This window comes from Agelaius phoeniceus, chromosome 4 (assembly GCF_051311805.1).
Source record: "Agelaius phoeniceus isolate bAgePho1 chromosome 4, bAgePho1.hap1, whole genome shotgun sequence".
Taxonomy (NCBI): Eukaryota; Metazoa; Chordata; class Aves; order Passeriformes; family Icteridae; genus Agelaius; species Agelaius phoeniceus.
Window position 1 is genome coordinate 12,241,513 of NC_135268.1, and position 13,407 is coordinate 12,254,919.

At 49.5% G+C, this 13,407-nt stretch overlaps 1 protein-coding gene across 5 annotated transcripts in view; it reads right to left on the reverse strand.

Annotated features, from left to right (window-relative positions):
• The window catches only part of SEPTIN11 (septin 11), a 47,851-nt gene that overhangs the window by 3,916 nt on the left and 30,528 nt on the right, over positions 1-13,407 (reverse strand). The window contains exons 7-10 of one of the 5 annotated variants that reach the window (XR_013181952.1): positions 12,505-12,673; positions 9,126-9,258; positions 8,508-8,695; positions 1,269-1,577 (exon numbers count right to left, since the gene is read on the reverse strand). Coding sequence is in view for 3 of the 5 variants with exons in the window: in XM_077176825.1 (XP_077032940.1) it covers positions 1,562-1,577; positions 8,508-8,695; positions 9,126-9,258; positions 12,505-12,673 (506 nt within the window). In the remaining 2 variants the exon portion in view is untranslated. Of the gene's footprint in view, positions 1-618; positions 1,578-1,939; positions 5,356-8,507; positions 8,696-9,125; positions 9,259-12,504; positions 12,674-13,407 lie in introns of those variants that run through there. The other 4 variants (XR_013181951.1, XM_077176825.1, XM_077176824.1 and 1 more) reach the window with 4 other exon arrangements.

Genomic DNA, 13,407 nt, shown 5'->3' on the forward strand with positions numbered 1-13,407 from the left:
GCCCAGGACACACAAGGGATGCCATCCTGCAAGTGGTGCTTCCCAGTTAAGACAAACACAGAGCTCTGCAGAGCAAGACAGGGACAGACACAGCCAAGGTTTAATCCAGCAATGGCCTCAACCCTGCTTTGTACTCAGTTAAAGCTGAATTAAACAGGTTTCTAACCTGGCTATCTGGTGGGAGGCACTGGGTACCACCTGCCTCGAGAGCAGAGCAGGCTCTGGTTTTGGTATCACTGCAAGTCCTGTCCCAAGCTACACTTGTGCAAATATTCACAGCCCTTCAGGCTGGGCAACAGCCAGCAAGTCCAGCTACGTACCAGGGTACAGCACACACAAGGCCAACACTCAATAACCTTTCTGAGTGTATCTATAAAGTCACTTATTTGGTTGCAGAGGTTTCCAGGACAAGCAGGGAGCTGACCCTTGTCACTGAAGAGTGCTGCAAAACACTGTGCTTGTGAAAAAAACCCCAGCAGATTTCAGCAGAGCCCCTCAGCAGCTGGCTTGTCACACACTGAGTGCCCTGGACCAACTCAGGGCAGCTTTACCTTGGCAGGCTAAAGGAGGGGAAGTCCTTGATTAAGGTTCACAGATGCAAAGAATAAATCACTAGTATTCGGTTAAAAATCAAAGTGCATCACTCTACACAAACCAACATCCCAAGAGGCTCAGGCTGCCTCCTTCCCTCCATCCCAAACCAGCTGGAGGTCACTACACACATTTACAGGTTTTGTTTTTACCTTCAAGTAATCCTTTGGCACTTGTCAAACTTTTCAGTTGAGTTCACTTCCAAAGTAAACAAGATAGAAATTTTAACAACTTGCCCACATTCAGGACTGTTAAAAAAATAATCGCTAATTAGGCTTCATGAAAACAAAATGAAGCCCTGGATCTACGTGCGAGCCAGTGCAGCTCGGCTGTACAAAACCAGAATCCCGCTCTGCCCATAGCGAGGCACAGCCAGAAAATAAGGCCTTGACTGTCCAGGACAGGCTCCATCAGTGCCACAGGATGGGACATCCACTGTCACACAGTGACACACTGAGAACATCACAGGTCTATGGAGAGATTTCCAGCCATGCCAGAGGAGCACAGGACGCTCTTGAGATGAAGTTGTGGTGTCCAAAGCAGCCAGGCTTGAGGCAGAAATTAAATCCTCCAGCTATGCACACTCACCCCCCAGTCTGTCACTGTGTGTGTCACCAGCAGCGTGTGCACGTTATGGCAAAAGAAAGCAGGGAGGGAGGCAAAAAAATCCAACTAACCCAGAGCAACGAGGCACAGTGCGGCCGAGCTCCCTCCGGCGGCCGTTCCCTCTGGCAGTGCTGGAAGCCTGGACGGTGTCGGAGGCGCGCCGGAGCGGGCAGATCCCGCACAGACATACAGCACAGCACACCCTCAGACGCACGGGTGGAAACAAAGGGGGAAGGAGAGGAGGGCAGACGTGATGGAGGAATGAGATGGCTCTTCTCCTGGCAGGGGTGCCCAGATCCGCAGCTCTTCCAGTGCCCTATGGTCCACTGGGAGAGAGGGTACGGGGGCTTTGGCAAGGTGACGGTTACATAAAGAAGAAGCTACAGAAAAAAAAGAGAAAAACAGAAGAGAAAAGAAACAGAGATTCAGAATTGAAATGAAAAAGTGAGGGTGGAACAAAGGAGGAACAACATTTTAATATCGGTCATGGGGGAGGGAATGTACTGGACAGGTGTCACGCACATCAACTCCGGCCTGAGCGCCCCGGGACATCAGCTGGGGTGGGGACCAGGCTCATGACCACCACAAGAAGCGACTGACAAACACCAGCACGAACCTACAGAGGCACCTCAGAGGCACAGAATAACCTGCTGGGGAGGCAGAGGCTGACAGGTGACCCTCCTGTCACCCCGCCACAGAACGGCAACAGCAAATGTCACAGAGGCCACGCAAAGACCAAAGCTTTGGGTAAAAATATATTTCCTCTCGCCACTTCAAGTGTTGGCACTATGTGGATCTGCAGCCTGAAGCATATACAAGAAATAACTGAGCTTATGCTAGAAGGTTATTATTCCATCTGTAATTCAAAAACTGAAATATTTTAACATCAAATAAAGTGACAATATCTAACAGATGCATACATATCATTTGCATTAACACTGTATGTAGGTTACACAATTGTTTAGTTACAAACATGGGTTATTTTCCAATAGCAAGGTAATAAAGTCCTACATCTATGGTTTAAGGCAATCAGGATATTAAAAATACAAGATTTCTACTGCTGTTCACAGCTTTGTTTCCCATTAATTAAAAAACCCTTCATATTTGTAGAGCTCTGTGCTGGCACACGCTGGCAAGAGCACCACAGATCTCACACCCTGCACATGCAGCCCAGGCCCAGGGAGAAGGGACACAGAAGGGGACTGGAGTCACATGGACACAGCTGAGGTGGTCACACACAAAAAGACACTTCCATCTGCACTGGGAGGGGTTGGGAAAAGCAGAGGAGAGCTGCCTGCAGAACCATCAGCCCTGTTTAACATGGATGTCTTCCAGGGAGACACGCAGCTCCCTGCTGGGATTTCAAGCTGTCAGAAGCACACGGAGGGGTGACAGGAGCGGCAGCTCTCCAGCTGGAGAGGAGCCTGGGGTGGGTGCCAGCGCCTGCTTTCCCCTGTGGCTCCTGGAGCGCCACAGGAGATGCATCTCAAGATGATGCATTTCACAACCACGAGCTCCAAGGGCACCTTCCTACTCACTGCCCTCCCTGCAAGGAACAGTGTCATCCCCGGAAGGTTCTGGGGGAGCAAACCCTTAATCCATCTCCTCCTCTCCCACTGCCTGCCAGACCCACGTGTGCCCCCTCTCTACAGATCAGCCACAGCCCCTCACAGAGACCTGCACTGTCTTTGCTTTTCCATTCTGGGGGTTTGCTTCGTGCCCTGGGAACATCCCCATCCCAGAAAAAGCACGTTTCAGCATGCTGACATGCTCCTCTGTATTAGCCTAAGGACTGAAATCCACCTTGTGAGGAACATGCAGTTTTAGAGGGATGTTAACCACCCCACTTGCAAGTAAGTGGACTTGGAGCATCTCCCAGAAAAGCACAGCTGCTCTCCCATCAGGAGCGAGGCAGGAAGGGTCAGTCTCTTCCTGCTGTACTTACATGCAGAGGTGAAAGCACATTCAGCCAGACCTGAGTCTATCATTCACTCCATGCACATCAGGGGCTACTGGGAAAAAAGGCATGGGGAAAGGAAAAGCAACAAGAGCAGCAGGAACAAGCTAAACATGGCCCAGGGGTTCAAGATGGGGAAAAAAGTAGTTTCCATCTCCTTTGGCAAAAAACCAAAACAGTACCTTTGACATCTTCAAGTTTGTGGTTTATTCCCAGTTTCTCCAACACAGCTGGTTTTCTGCTGGAGAAAAACTCAACCAAAAAGACACTAATGCACTTGGCCACAGCTTTCTGTCAAAAAGGAAAAGCTCAGCTCAGCTGATTTCCCCTGCTAAACATCCCTTGAAGGGCTGTTAAATGAAGCAGGAGAAATAAATGTTAAAATTAAGTTTTCTACTTGGCACAAAACACTGGTAATTAAAAAGATGACATGCATAGAGGCAGCTGAAGCAAAGCATATTGCCATGAGCACTCGGTGATGGGCATGTGATGTGACTTAAAAAACTCATGCAAACAACTCAAACTTCTTCCTTCATAACTCAAGATTTTAAAGCTGGGTTTGCCAGAAGCCACAAGAACCAGAATTTCATTTTTCCAACTAACCCTGCAGCAAACCTATTTAACCTGATGAAAAGTGCATAGTTGGCAACTCCAGGAGGGAAAAAAAAATCAAACCCAAACAACAACAAAAGAATAATAATTTTAAAAACTACTTTAAAAAAATCTAAAAAAAAAATTTATAAAAATGTTAAAAGGATAACTGCTTTATTTCCAGCTTATTTATCCATTTTTGCTGTCTACCAAGACATGGTTCATAGATATTCTCTTCCTAAAGCCATGTTTAAGCGGTGAGGGTTAAAAAGCAGGACAACCCATAAGCTAACCTCCAAGCATTTCCCAATCCAACACCTGAGGAAAAAGTGATTAAAAGAAGTGAGAAGTCTGCCTTTTCTTTTCTCCCCAGAGAAATTCCATCCAGAAGCAGGCAAACAGCTGCAGTGGGAGACTCAGGTAGGAAGAGTTTTGTGTAAGAAGGGTTTAAAGAAGGCTTTTAAGAGACTGCATAGCTAGGAAGTGCTGGCTGTGCACTGGCAGAGGAAGAAATCCAGGAGTCACAGGGTAAGCATGGCTTGCCACTCCTTGGGAAGGAAGGGAATGACACTGTCTGCAAGCAATGGCATGGAAAAAACACTTGAAACAGCCCCATTTCCACTGTGTGCTGGCCAGAGAGCAGGGCCTGGCTTATCCTACAGCTCCTTGTCATGTCCTAGGAACACCTGAATGGGACATTATTCCTGCTGCAGGAGGGCTTGGGGGCAGCACAGAGACTGTGTCCAGGCACCTTGTCTCCCTTAACCTGGAGGTGTGGATCCCACATGCTCCTGGAAGCTCCAAGAGGATGCTGAAGGCTCTATCTTCCCCCTGCCCAGGCATTTGATTCCATGAGGGCTGCTAAGCCTTGTTAAGATCCTGCCCCTTGGAAAGCAGGCAGGATTTTAAGGGAGGCTCCAAAGGTTTGAGGCAATGGTGCAGGGGGAACAGTGCTGGGAATGGTCCTTCCCCGAGGTGGCTGAGCTGGAAGGGAGGCTGGAAACCAGGCCACGGGCGGAGAGCAAGCAACAGGAGCTACACAAATTATCATGCAAATGTCACGACATGCAGGGTCAGTTACACTTGGTTATCTACACACACCCCCCTCCCTCTGCCCGATGGGACTGGGGCTGCTGAACACATCAGCTCCTCAAGGAATGTGGGTCAGGCTAAACTCCAGCTCCAGCCATGGCCTGGGCTGGCTGGGACATTCCTGAATCACTCATTCCCTGGGGATCCCACAGCACAGCCAGCAGCACTGAGGGCACCTGAGCCAGCCAATACCTGAGCTGCTGACAGCCAACTCTGAGTCTTGGTTCAGACTGGGGGCCAAAAATAATTTACTGCTGATGGTTTTGGTGAGAAAAATGCACGGTGTCATCATGATTACCTCGTCCCTCCACCCAGCCCTGAACTTCCACTCGCACACAGTCCTGCACCCAATCCCTCTTCCTTCTTGTTCCCACTATGTTATTAGATGAGTTAATAGTTATTCATGTTAAAAAATGGAAAAAAATATAAAAAGAAAACAGATGGCAGAGACACATTACTGCAAAAGCAGGTGAATGCAGGAACATCCTTGGCTCGACAGGCTTTATGTGAAGCTTGCACTGCAAGTTAAAAAAACAGAACAAAAAACAAAAAAGTTAGCACTAATTGAACTCAAAATGCAAAAAAATTAAAGAAAGCCAGGAGAGCCAACACCAGCAACCCGCTCCGGTGGGTGGACATGCAGATGGATTATGGAATTACAAAGATATTCAACCTCAAGGCTGGGCTCTACTCTGGCCTATGACAAGCAAAAGTAAAAAGAAAAACTGCAGAGACAGAAGTACTGACCAACCAACCCTGTAAGCCAGCCCAGGTGACAGCCTGTCACCACAGAGCTCGGTGGCTTTGGGGCTCATTTGTTCCCAGCTGGGACACGGGTGCAGGTGGCCAGCTTGGGGTACTTCCCTTGGACATCCTAGCAGGATAGCTCAGGTATCTCACACCTGGATACCATGATGTCTCCAAGCACTAGGGCTTTCACAGTCAGCTCAGATCCTTCAGGCACCACCAAACCCCTCTTTTTACAGGGTGTTGGGCCAGGCCCTGACAGGGGTGTTGTAGCTCAAGGACTGCTTTGGGACTAGCATGGTCCCTGATGGCCCGACCAGGCACATTGGACTGGAAACTTAAGTGGAAAGGAACTGGGAAAAAAAAAAAAAAGGGTTTTATACTTGGCTTTCAGAGACAGCTTTTAATAACTGGAGACAGAAGCCAAGCAGATGGTCCTGGCTCCTGGGGGGCTGCGGATGAGCAGCAACAACAGCACATGTTGAGGCATGTGGCCATCCAGCCAGCAGCAGGCCAGCACCAGAAGGCTGCTTGCCTCTCCCACTGGCCCTGCTGCCAGGAGCTCTCTCCAGACTGGTCAGGTTGGAAGCACAGTCCCCTACAGCAGGGGCTCAGCCCCACGTCCAGGCAAGTGCCAGAGTCTGCTCTGCAGCCACCCCTTCGGTGCCTGAGGGACACAGGTGTGCTGTCCCCAAACACTGCTGCTGTCAGGCCACAGCCCCAAACTTTTTAGATAAAAAGAGTACAAGCTAGAGAATTTTTGGAGGAATAGTCTGGAAATCAAGAAGGCTGAGCTTTCCCTCATGGAGTCAGGCCAGCAGCAGATTTCACCCTGAGCCTTCCCTCCAGCATGCACAGCACACTGGGAAATCTCTCTTGTCTAAATCAGAAAAATCCAATCCCACCTTGAGAAAAATCAAGCATTCCTATTAATTACTTTGTGGGGAGGCTGTAAGGGTCAGGCATGGCAAGGCTTTCCTCTGGCAACTGCACAAGAAGCACCACAGGCCATGGCAGCAGAGAGAGAGGTTGGAAGCCTTAAATACCCGAACTGCAGCTCCACATTAGAGTGCAAGGAGAAACTGAAAGCCTTCAGAAAACCAAGGTGAGCTACAAGGCAGGAGCATCAGCATTTCCCTTTAAAGCCTCTGTTAGTAACTCTGACACTAGAGAACACCTGCAGCAGGTACAGCACCTGGTGTGGAGCAACACAAAGGACACACTAAAACACGGGCATGTTCCTCGAGGCTGGATTTCTGTGAACGCAGCAGCAAAGCAGAACCTGTGTTTGTCATGGTCCCTGGGAACAGCCCTGTCTCACCCATGAGGCTGGAACCAAACAGAAGCTCACACTGACCACCCAAAGGGACAGAACTCCCCAGGCCATTCTGTACTGCACTGGTCCTACAGCTGAAAGACAAAAAAATCTGACTGCACAGTTCTTAAAAATACTAGGCTGACTCTGAGAGATAAGGAAAAGGGTCTTCAAAACTTTGTATTCTCTTTAGGGAATGCATCACCATGTCTGAGATCTCAGGTGAGAGAAGATGAGTGTCCCAGCTACCTGCAGCAGGGGGTTTCAGCATGCCTGGGCCTTAGCTGCCGACACTGGCCGGTTCCAGTGCTCAGCCCGACACCCCTGGGTCTGGTTTGTAAGGATTTCTCCCCGAGCAGAGTGTGCAGCATGCACCACTCCACGGATCCTGGCAGGGCCCAGGGCCAGGTCCTCAGGCAGCACCGAGCAGCACGGCTCCATAGGAGCTACATCAATTTACAGCAGCTGAGGAGCCGGCCCTGGGCCCTGCCCACCTGCCCCAGGCAGCAGTGACCAACGCCAGGCACAGAACTGGAGACAGGGGCCATGCAGCGAGGGTGAAAGCTGTGAAACCCCAGGGCATCTGCTGCACAGCTGCTGCCATACAGCTCAGGCCAGGCTGCAGCTCCCAGGCTGGCACAGGAGACACAAGTGTCTGAGGCACAGCCCTGCTGGCACTTGGCTCTGCCAGGGGTGACACCACCCTGGTTACTCTAAGGAACACCCCATTCTCTCCTGGGCAGTGAAAGCAGCGTGGAACTTTCGTTTTTGTGTGTGGGTTAACCAAGTGTTTTCCAATGAGATTTTCTGCATCCCCAGCCTTCCCAATGGCAGTACCAACTAAGCACCCTTAGCACAGGTGACTCACTAAGGACTTGCATGAGCACCCTTTTACTAGGAATGGAAAAAGCCAGGGGAGGGCAAAGGATCACACTCCTAGGACACGAATATAAAATAGTAAAAAACAGTGCCATGATCTTGACTAAAAGGTAAGGGTTTCTTAGCTTATTATGTCAACTTGATACAACCACAAACGCCATTTAACTGCAATTACAGTACCATAGTAGTTTGTTTTTCTAAAAAAATACAAAACCAAAGCTTCTTGTCTTTAAAGCAAGCTTCCAAGTCATCACTTTTGGCACTAGCATTCCCCATGTAAAAAAACCATGGTGGTTTTGGTTTCTAATTTACTTCTACTTACAACTACAACCTTAAGGAATGGGATCTGGAGACTACTGGTGAAAGAAAGGAAGGGTAGCAACTCCCTTAATACTTCTGGCTCAGGCAGATAAATCTGAGTCCAGAACATCCCATAGTTCCAGAAGATGCTGAACAGATCACAAATCAAAACTCCACCATCCAATTGCTCTCCCACACCAGTCAGACTTGAAGATAAAATTTGAAGGTACTCTTCTAGTGAAAAATTAAGATCATGTCCCTGGCCCACCCTTTAGAAAAAAAAATATTTTATTTGATCAGGCTGAGAAAAGGCCTGTTTCCAGTCTGGTAATGGGGAAAAGCAAATACAGACATGCAGCAAGAAAGAAAAAAACAACCTCCCAAAACTGATAACAAACCCTACAAAGGGTGTGGGTGACATCCGCTTACTTTTTCTTGTCCTTGTCTTTCTTGGTTTGTTGAGAACCTGCCTGCTGAGCCTGTGACTGTAATAGCTGAGCTGCTGCCTTCTTCTTTTGAAAGTTGTTCAGCTCTTCCTCAAGTTCCTTCTTTTTGTCTTCTACCTTTTTCTTCTCTTCTTGGTGAGTCCTCTTTAGATGGTCAAACTTTTCGTGAAGCTGCCGGGACAGAGACAGTGAGAATTGGCTGGGAAGAGAGGAAGAAATGCTCCACCCTGATTTACTGGCAATGATGCCCCAGGTGTTCCTGCTGGCACTGAGGCCTCCCTGCACTGCCTGCAGGCCATGAGCCTGTCCCCAGTCTGCCTGACTCGTGAGAAAAGCCCTGCAGGTAACACTCACTGGCACTCAAGAGAGCAGGAATTCCCATAGCAGCAGGCCTCTGGACACTTGCACATCTCCATATTCCATTCCTCAGTGCTTGGTACCTTGGTACTCTATCAGGTTCATGCAGAGCAAGGGAACTTGGGCACTGAGGGCTGTACTCTTGTCTGCACCTCTGCAGCAGCGCAAGGCCTGAGGAGCAGCTTCCTGCCCCAGCAGGACATGTTCTCTAACAGCCCTGCCCTCACAGTTACAATATACTCACATCCTTCTCTGCTTCCTTCAACTCTGCTTCCTTCTCCTTCACTCGCATGACAAACATCTGCCTCATTTCATCCTCCTTCTTCTGGAGTTCGCCCAGGAATTCATTCCTCTTTGCTTCATAAGTCTCTTGGAGACTGTTAAAAGCACACAAAACCCAGTCAGAACAGTGTTTCAAGCACAGCCAGGAGTTTCCAGCCCCCGGAGACCTCAGCACTTGGGCTGCCGTGTCACAAAACACGGCAGAGGCTCCAGCAGAGGCAGCATCACCCCCGTGAAAGCCATCCCAGCTTGCTAGGTGGCAGCAGTGGGAGGCGAATGGAAAGGAGGAGCCGAGCTCCCTGCACAGCGTCCCGTGCATCACTCAGCAGGCAGGGCGGCTGTCCTGGAAGAGAAGCAGCCTCTACACAAGTGCCTGCAGCAACCCCCGATGCCCACGAGGCCGATGATCCCTCGGACCCACACCGCCTCCCTTCTCCCTCTGTCTGGGCCAAGTCTCTGCGTTCCAAATGCAAGGTTTGTGTAGCAGACCCGGGAGAAATCTGCCCCTGTGTAGCTCATTAGGCACAACACTGACACAGAGCAGAATTCATTTTCACTACTCATTGCTAATAGAGTCACATCGGGAGCTTGATTTAGATAACACCATCCTGGGAGACCTCCCTTTCTCCTTTGGCCTTTGCAAACCATCAGCAGCCTTCCTACTCCAAATAACCACATGACTGGATTCCTTCATTCCCCCTCCACTCCTTGGCATTCCTTCCCCAGCACTGAGATAGGCAGTGAAGACTTGGGACATGAAATACGTTGTCCATGTACCTCTGAGATTTTTAAAGCCTCTTAGGAACTCTGGATGCCAAATTCCTCTTTTGTTTTATTCCTTAAATGGATTTGGATAGCCCAGCCATAATGATAGTGTGGGAATGATAACTATTTCCCCCAAGAGGCTTTTCTGAAAAAGCATTTTTAAAATGAAAACTCCACTGAAGTCACACAGACACATGGATGTGCCTAAGATTGCATCCATGTGCCTAAGGAACACATTAACTCTTGGGCCAGTGGAACATCCTAATTCCCACAAAGTTAAACTTTTACTTTTCCTAGCAGTGTTGGGGGGTTTGATGGGTTTTTTATTGGTTGGGGTTTTTTTAGGGGATGCAATATTGAGCTGGGGAACACAACTTGTCAGTTTATCTCAAGCCTTGTATTTAACTCTGCTAATTAATAGGCACTTCAGTTACTTCCTAAAATACCCTCCAGACAGGATGCCAGAGCTGTTCTGGCACAGCACTGGCCGCCCCAGAGAAATCACACCATTCCACATGACCACACCAGCTTCCTACACATGGAAGCAAAAATACTGACTCTAAAAACTACAAAAATCCTTTTGTGGGAGAGCAGGGCAAGAGCTATCTTTGGATTTTTAGCTACATGCAGAACCAGACCTCTCACAGCATACAGTCTTCAGGAGACTCAAAACAAAACCTCCCTAAAATTCAGTGCTGGATTTAATGCTTTGACTGTAGACACCGAAACTTCAATTCCTTGTGAAGGATGTGGCAAAGCCTGAGGGCAGGTGAGCCTTGGCTGCTCAGTGAGCACAAACTGAATCTGCAATTAGTGCCATGCTGTCCTAGGGAGCAGCAGAGCCTCAGAGAGTGAAACAGAAAGCTCTGCATGCAGCTCATAGGATCATGGACTGCAAACCACTTCCAAAGCTCACTTCCAAAAACACCGTGCTGGGTGATGGGCAAGCAGGAAAAGCCTGGCAGGAGCGAGAGGGGCAGGGGCTTCCTGTTAAATTGTCCCAGGTTCAAAGCTTCATTCTCTGCCGCAGTGACTCTGACTTCCAGAGGAGCCAAGTTCTCAGAGAAACAGGCCTGGCAACTCCCAGGCTGCATGTGAAAAAAACAATTACAGCCCTAAGGAATAACAGTCCAAACCAACTGGGATCCCTGCTGCTTCTCACAGGCAAAGATGACAAGGGAATTGGCTTTTAAGTACACAACCATATGAACCTAAACTACAAGAGTAACTTGATTTCCCAACACGCCCCCACACACTGAAGGATGCCCTGGCAAATAATATTATTTGAAAAAGGAGTATTTTGAAAAGCTCAACCAGAACAGCAAAGAATCCAGCCCACAACAGACAGAGGACAGCAAAAGGGTCTCTGTGCAAAGAGACCTCATTTCATGGAGCTGATGCCTGTTGGGATCCTGGGGCTCCCTCCCGACCTCTTGCAGCCTGGCCAAGCAAGGTGGGGGTCTCAGACATCACCAGTGCCCCTTTTCCACACCTCACAGAAGCTCCTACACAGCACCAAGGCTTTGCTGGGACCTCCTGCTCTGCTCCCCCTAAGATTTGCCAAAGGCTCCCTGCCCCCGGCTGATGCAAGCTGGCTGAAGGGCAGCAGTTCCTGTGGCTCCTGGGGCCAAGATGCAGGGAAAAGCATCCTTTTGATCCCTGAGCTCAGAGAGAATGTCTCCCTCATTTCAGATATACATCAGCCTCAGCCAAACAGCTTGGGATCATAGGTTTTGTTTGTTTATTGGAGGGAAAAGGCACCCAGAGTGAGCTGCTCTGAACTAGCACGTACCAGATGGAGGAATTCTGTACATTTTCATTTCCTTTCTACTTATAGCTTGGTCAAAAGAGGCCTCGTGTACAGGAAGCAATGGAAATTCCTCAGATTCCTCCAAAGGAAGGGCTGAGCCCATCTTAAGCCATTGCTCTCCAGAAAGGAAATCCAATAAAGCTTCACACTTGGGCTTAGTAACAGAACTGGGCTTGACTGATTCCAGCCAGGTTTCTGCTGCAGAAGAAGTGCAGCTGCATCGACTCACTAAGTCAGAAACAAGACCCCAAACCAATGCCAGCCCCTGACGCACATGTGTGTTACAGGGGCAGGCCTCCACCGGTGCACTGGAATTCTGACTGCCTTCCCCAGGAGGCAGAGAGGAACATGGAACACTGTGAGGCAGGGGGTGCAATTAATGGGGAAAAGCTGGGGAGGAATGGGAAACAGGAAATAAAGGGAGAAAACAAACACTCCCTCCCAAATTCCCACACAGCTGCTGTCCCTGGCTAATGGCTTGGGCTGCAGACCAATAAAGCTGACAGAATGAACTATGTGTTCAGTAATCAGCCAAACCTCAGGCATGAGACCGTGGCACCCTTTTCACAGCTCACCTTGGGCCAGCTGTGAAGAGCTCCAGGAGGGTCAAAAGATCATTTACCCCAGGATGTCCCCAGAGCATGGGCCACCTTGCTGTAACACAGACATGGCTGCACTTTTCCTAACCAGAATTTCAGGCAGCCCTGAGCAGCAGCAGAGCAAGCAGACTGCAGAGCACAGCAGTGCCTGGGTTGCACATCCCTACCTGAAAGGTTTGCTGTCTGGATCTGTGTCCTTGAAGCCCATCTCTTCCAGCTTGCAGCGCCTGTACAGCTCGTAGTGCCGGGTGTGCGTCTGCTCCCGCAAGTCCTCCATGTTCACTCGGATCAGCATCTCCCGCAGCTTCACAAAGTCACAGTGGTTTTCATTTTCAACTGCAAAAACGACACAATATCCACAGGGAGAATGTGAAACCCGGGAGCTGGGCTCCCCCCTTCCCTGGATCTGGGCCCCAGTGCAGCAAACCTCAGAGCTCTTCAGGCACACAAGCACAACTCCAAGTCAGCTCGCACCAAAACGCCCTGCTGAACTGGGGCTGAAGCCATCCCACGCCAGCACGGGCCCGAGTTCAAGGCCTGCATTGGATTTGCAAGATCTGTGCATTGCCCATCCGTCACAGGGCTCCCACCTCCCCACCCATTTTGCCACCAGCAAGGTGATGATCTGTTTGCTCACAGGATTTCACTTCCCACCCAAACCCACTCAAAATCCTAGCACTCACAGGGGCTTGCAGAGGCCAAGTCTAAACTCAATCTCCAGCTATCTGGTCCTAGTTTTCCAGGAACAGTAAGAACCCAGAAGGATACAGGTCAAGTCCAAGACCTCCCAAATACATCAGCTTCTCTCCTAACTGTTTTTCCCAGTACCATCCTCTGGTAAACACAGCTGAGGTCTCTGAAGCTGCTTCAGGGGCAGCTGGTATTACTGAGAAACCAGAGAGTTGTACAGAACTGCACTGTGAATGCTCCCCTGCAGCTTCCTGGGCCATTCTCCAATGGGATACACAACCGAAGCCACAAGGAGACCATCACCATCTCAATCCTGTACTTCTCAGTGCTAGTTGTAAAGCAAGGATCAGCTCTGGATTTTTGGCAGCTTCAGTAAAGCC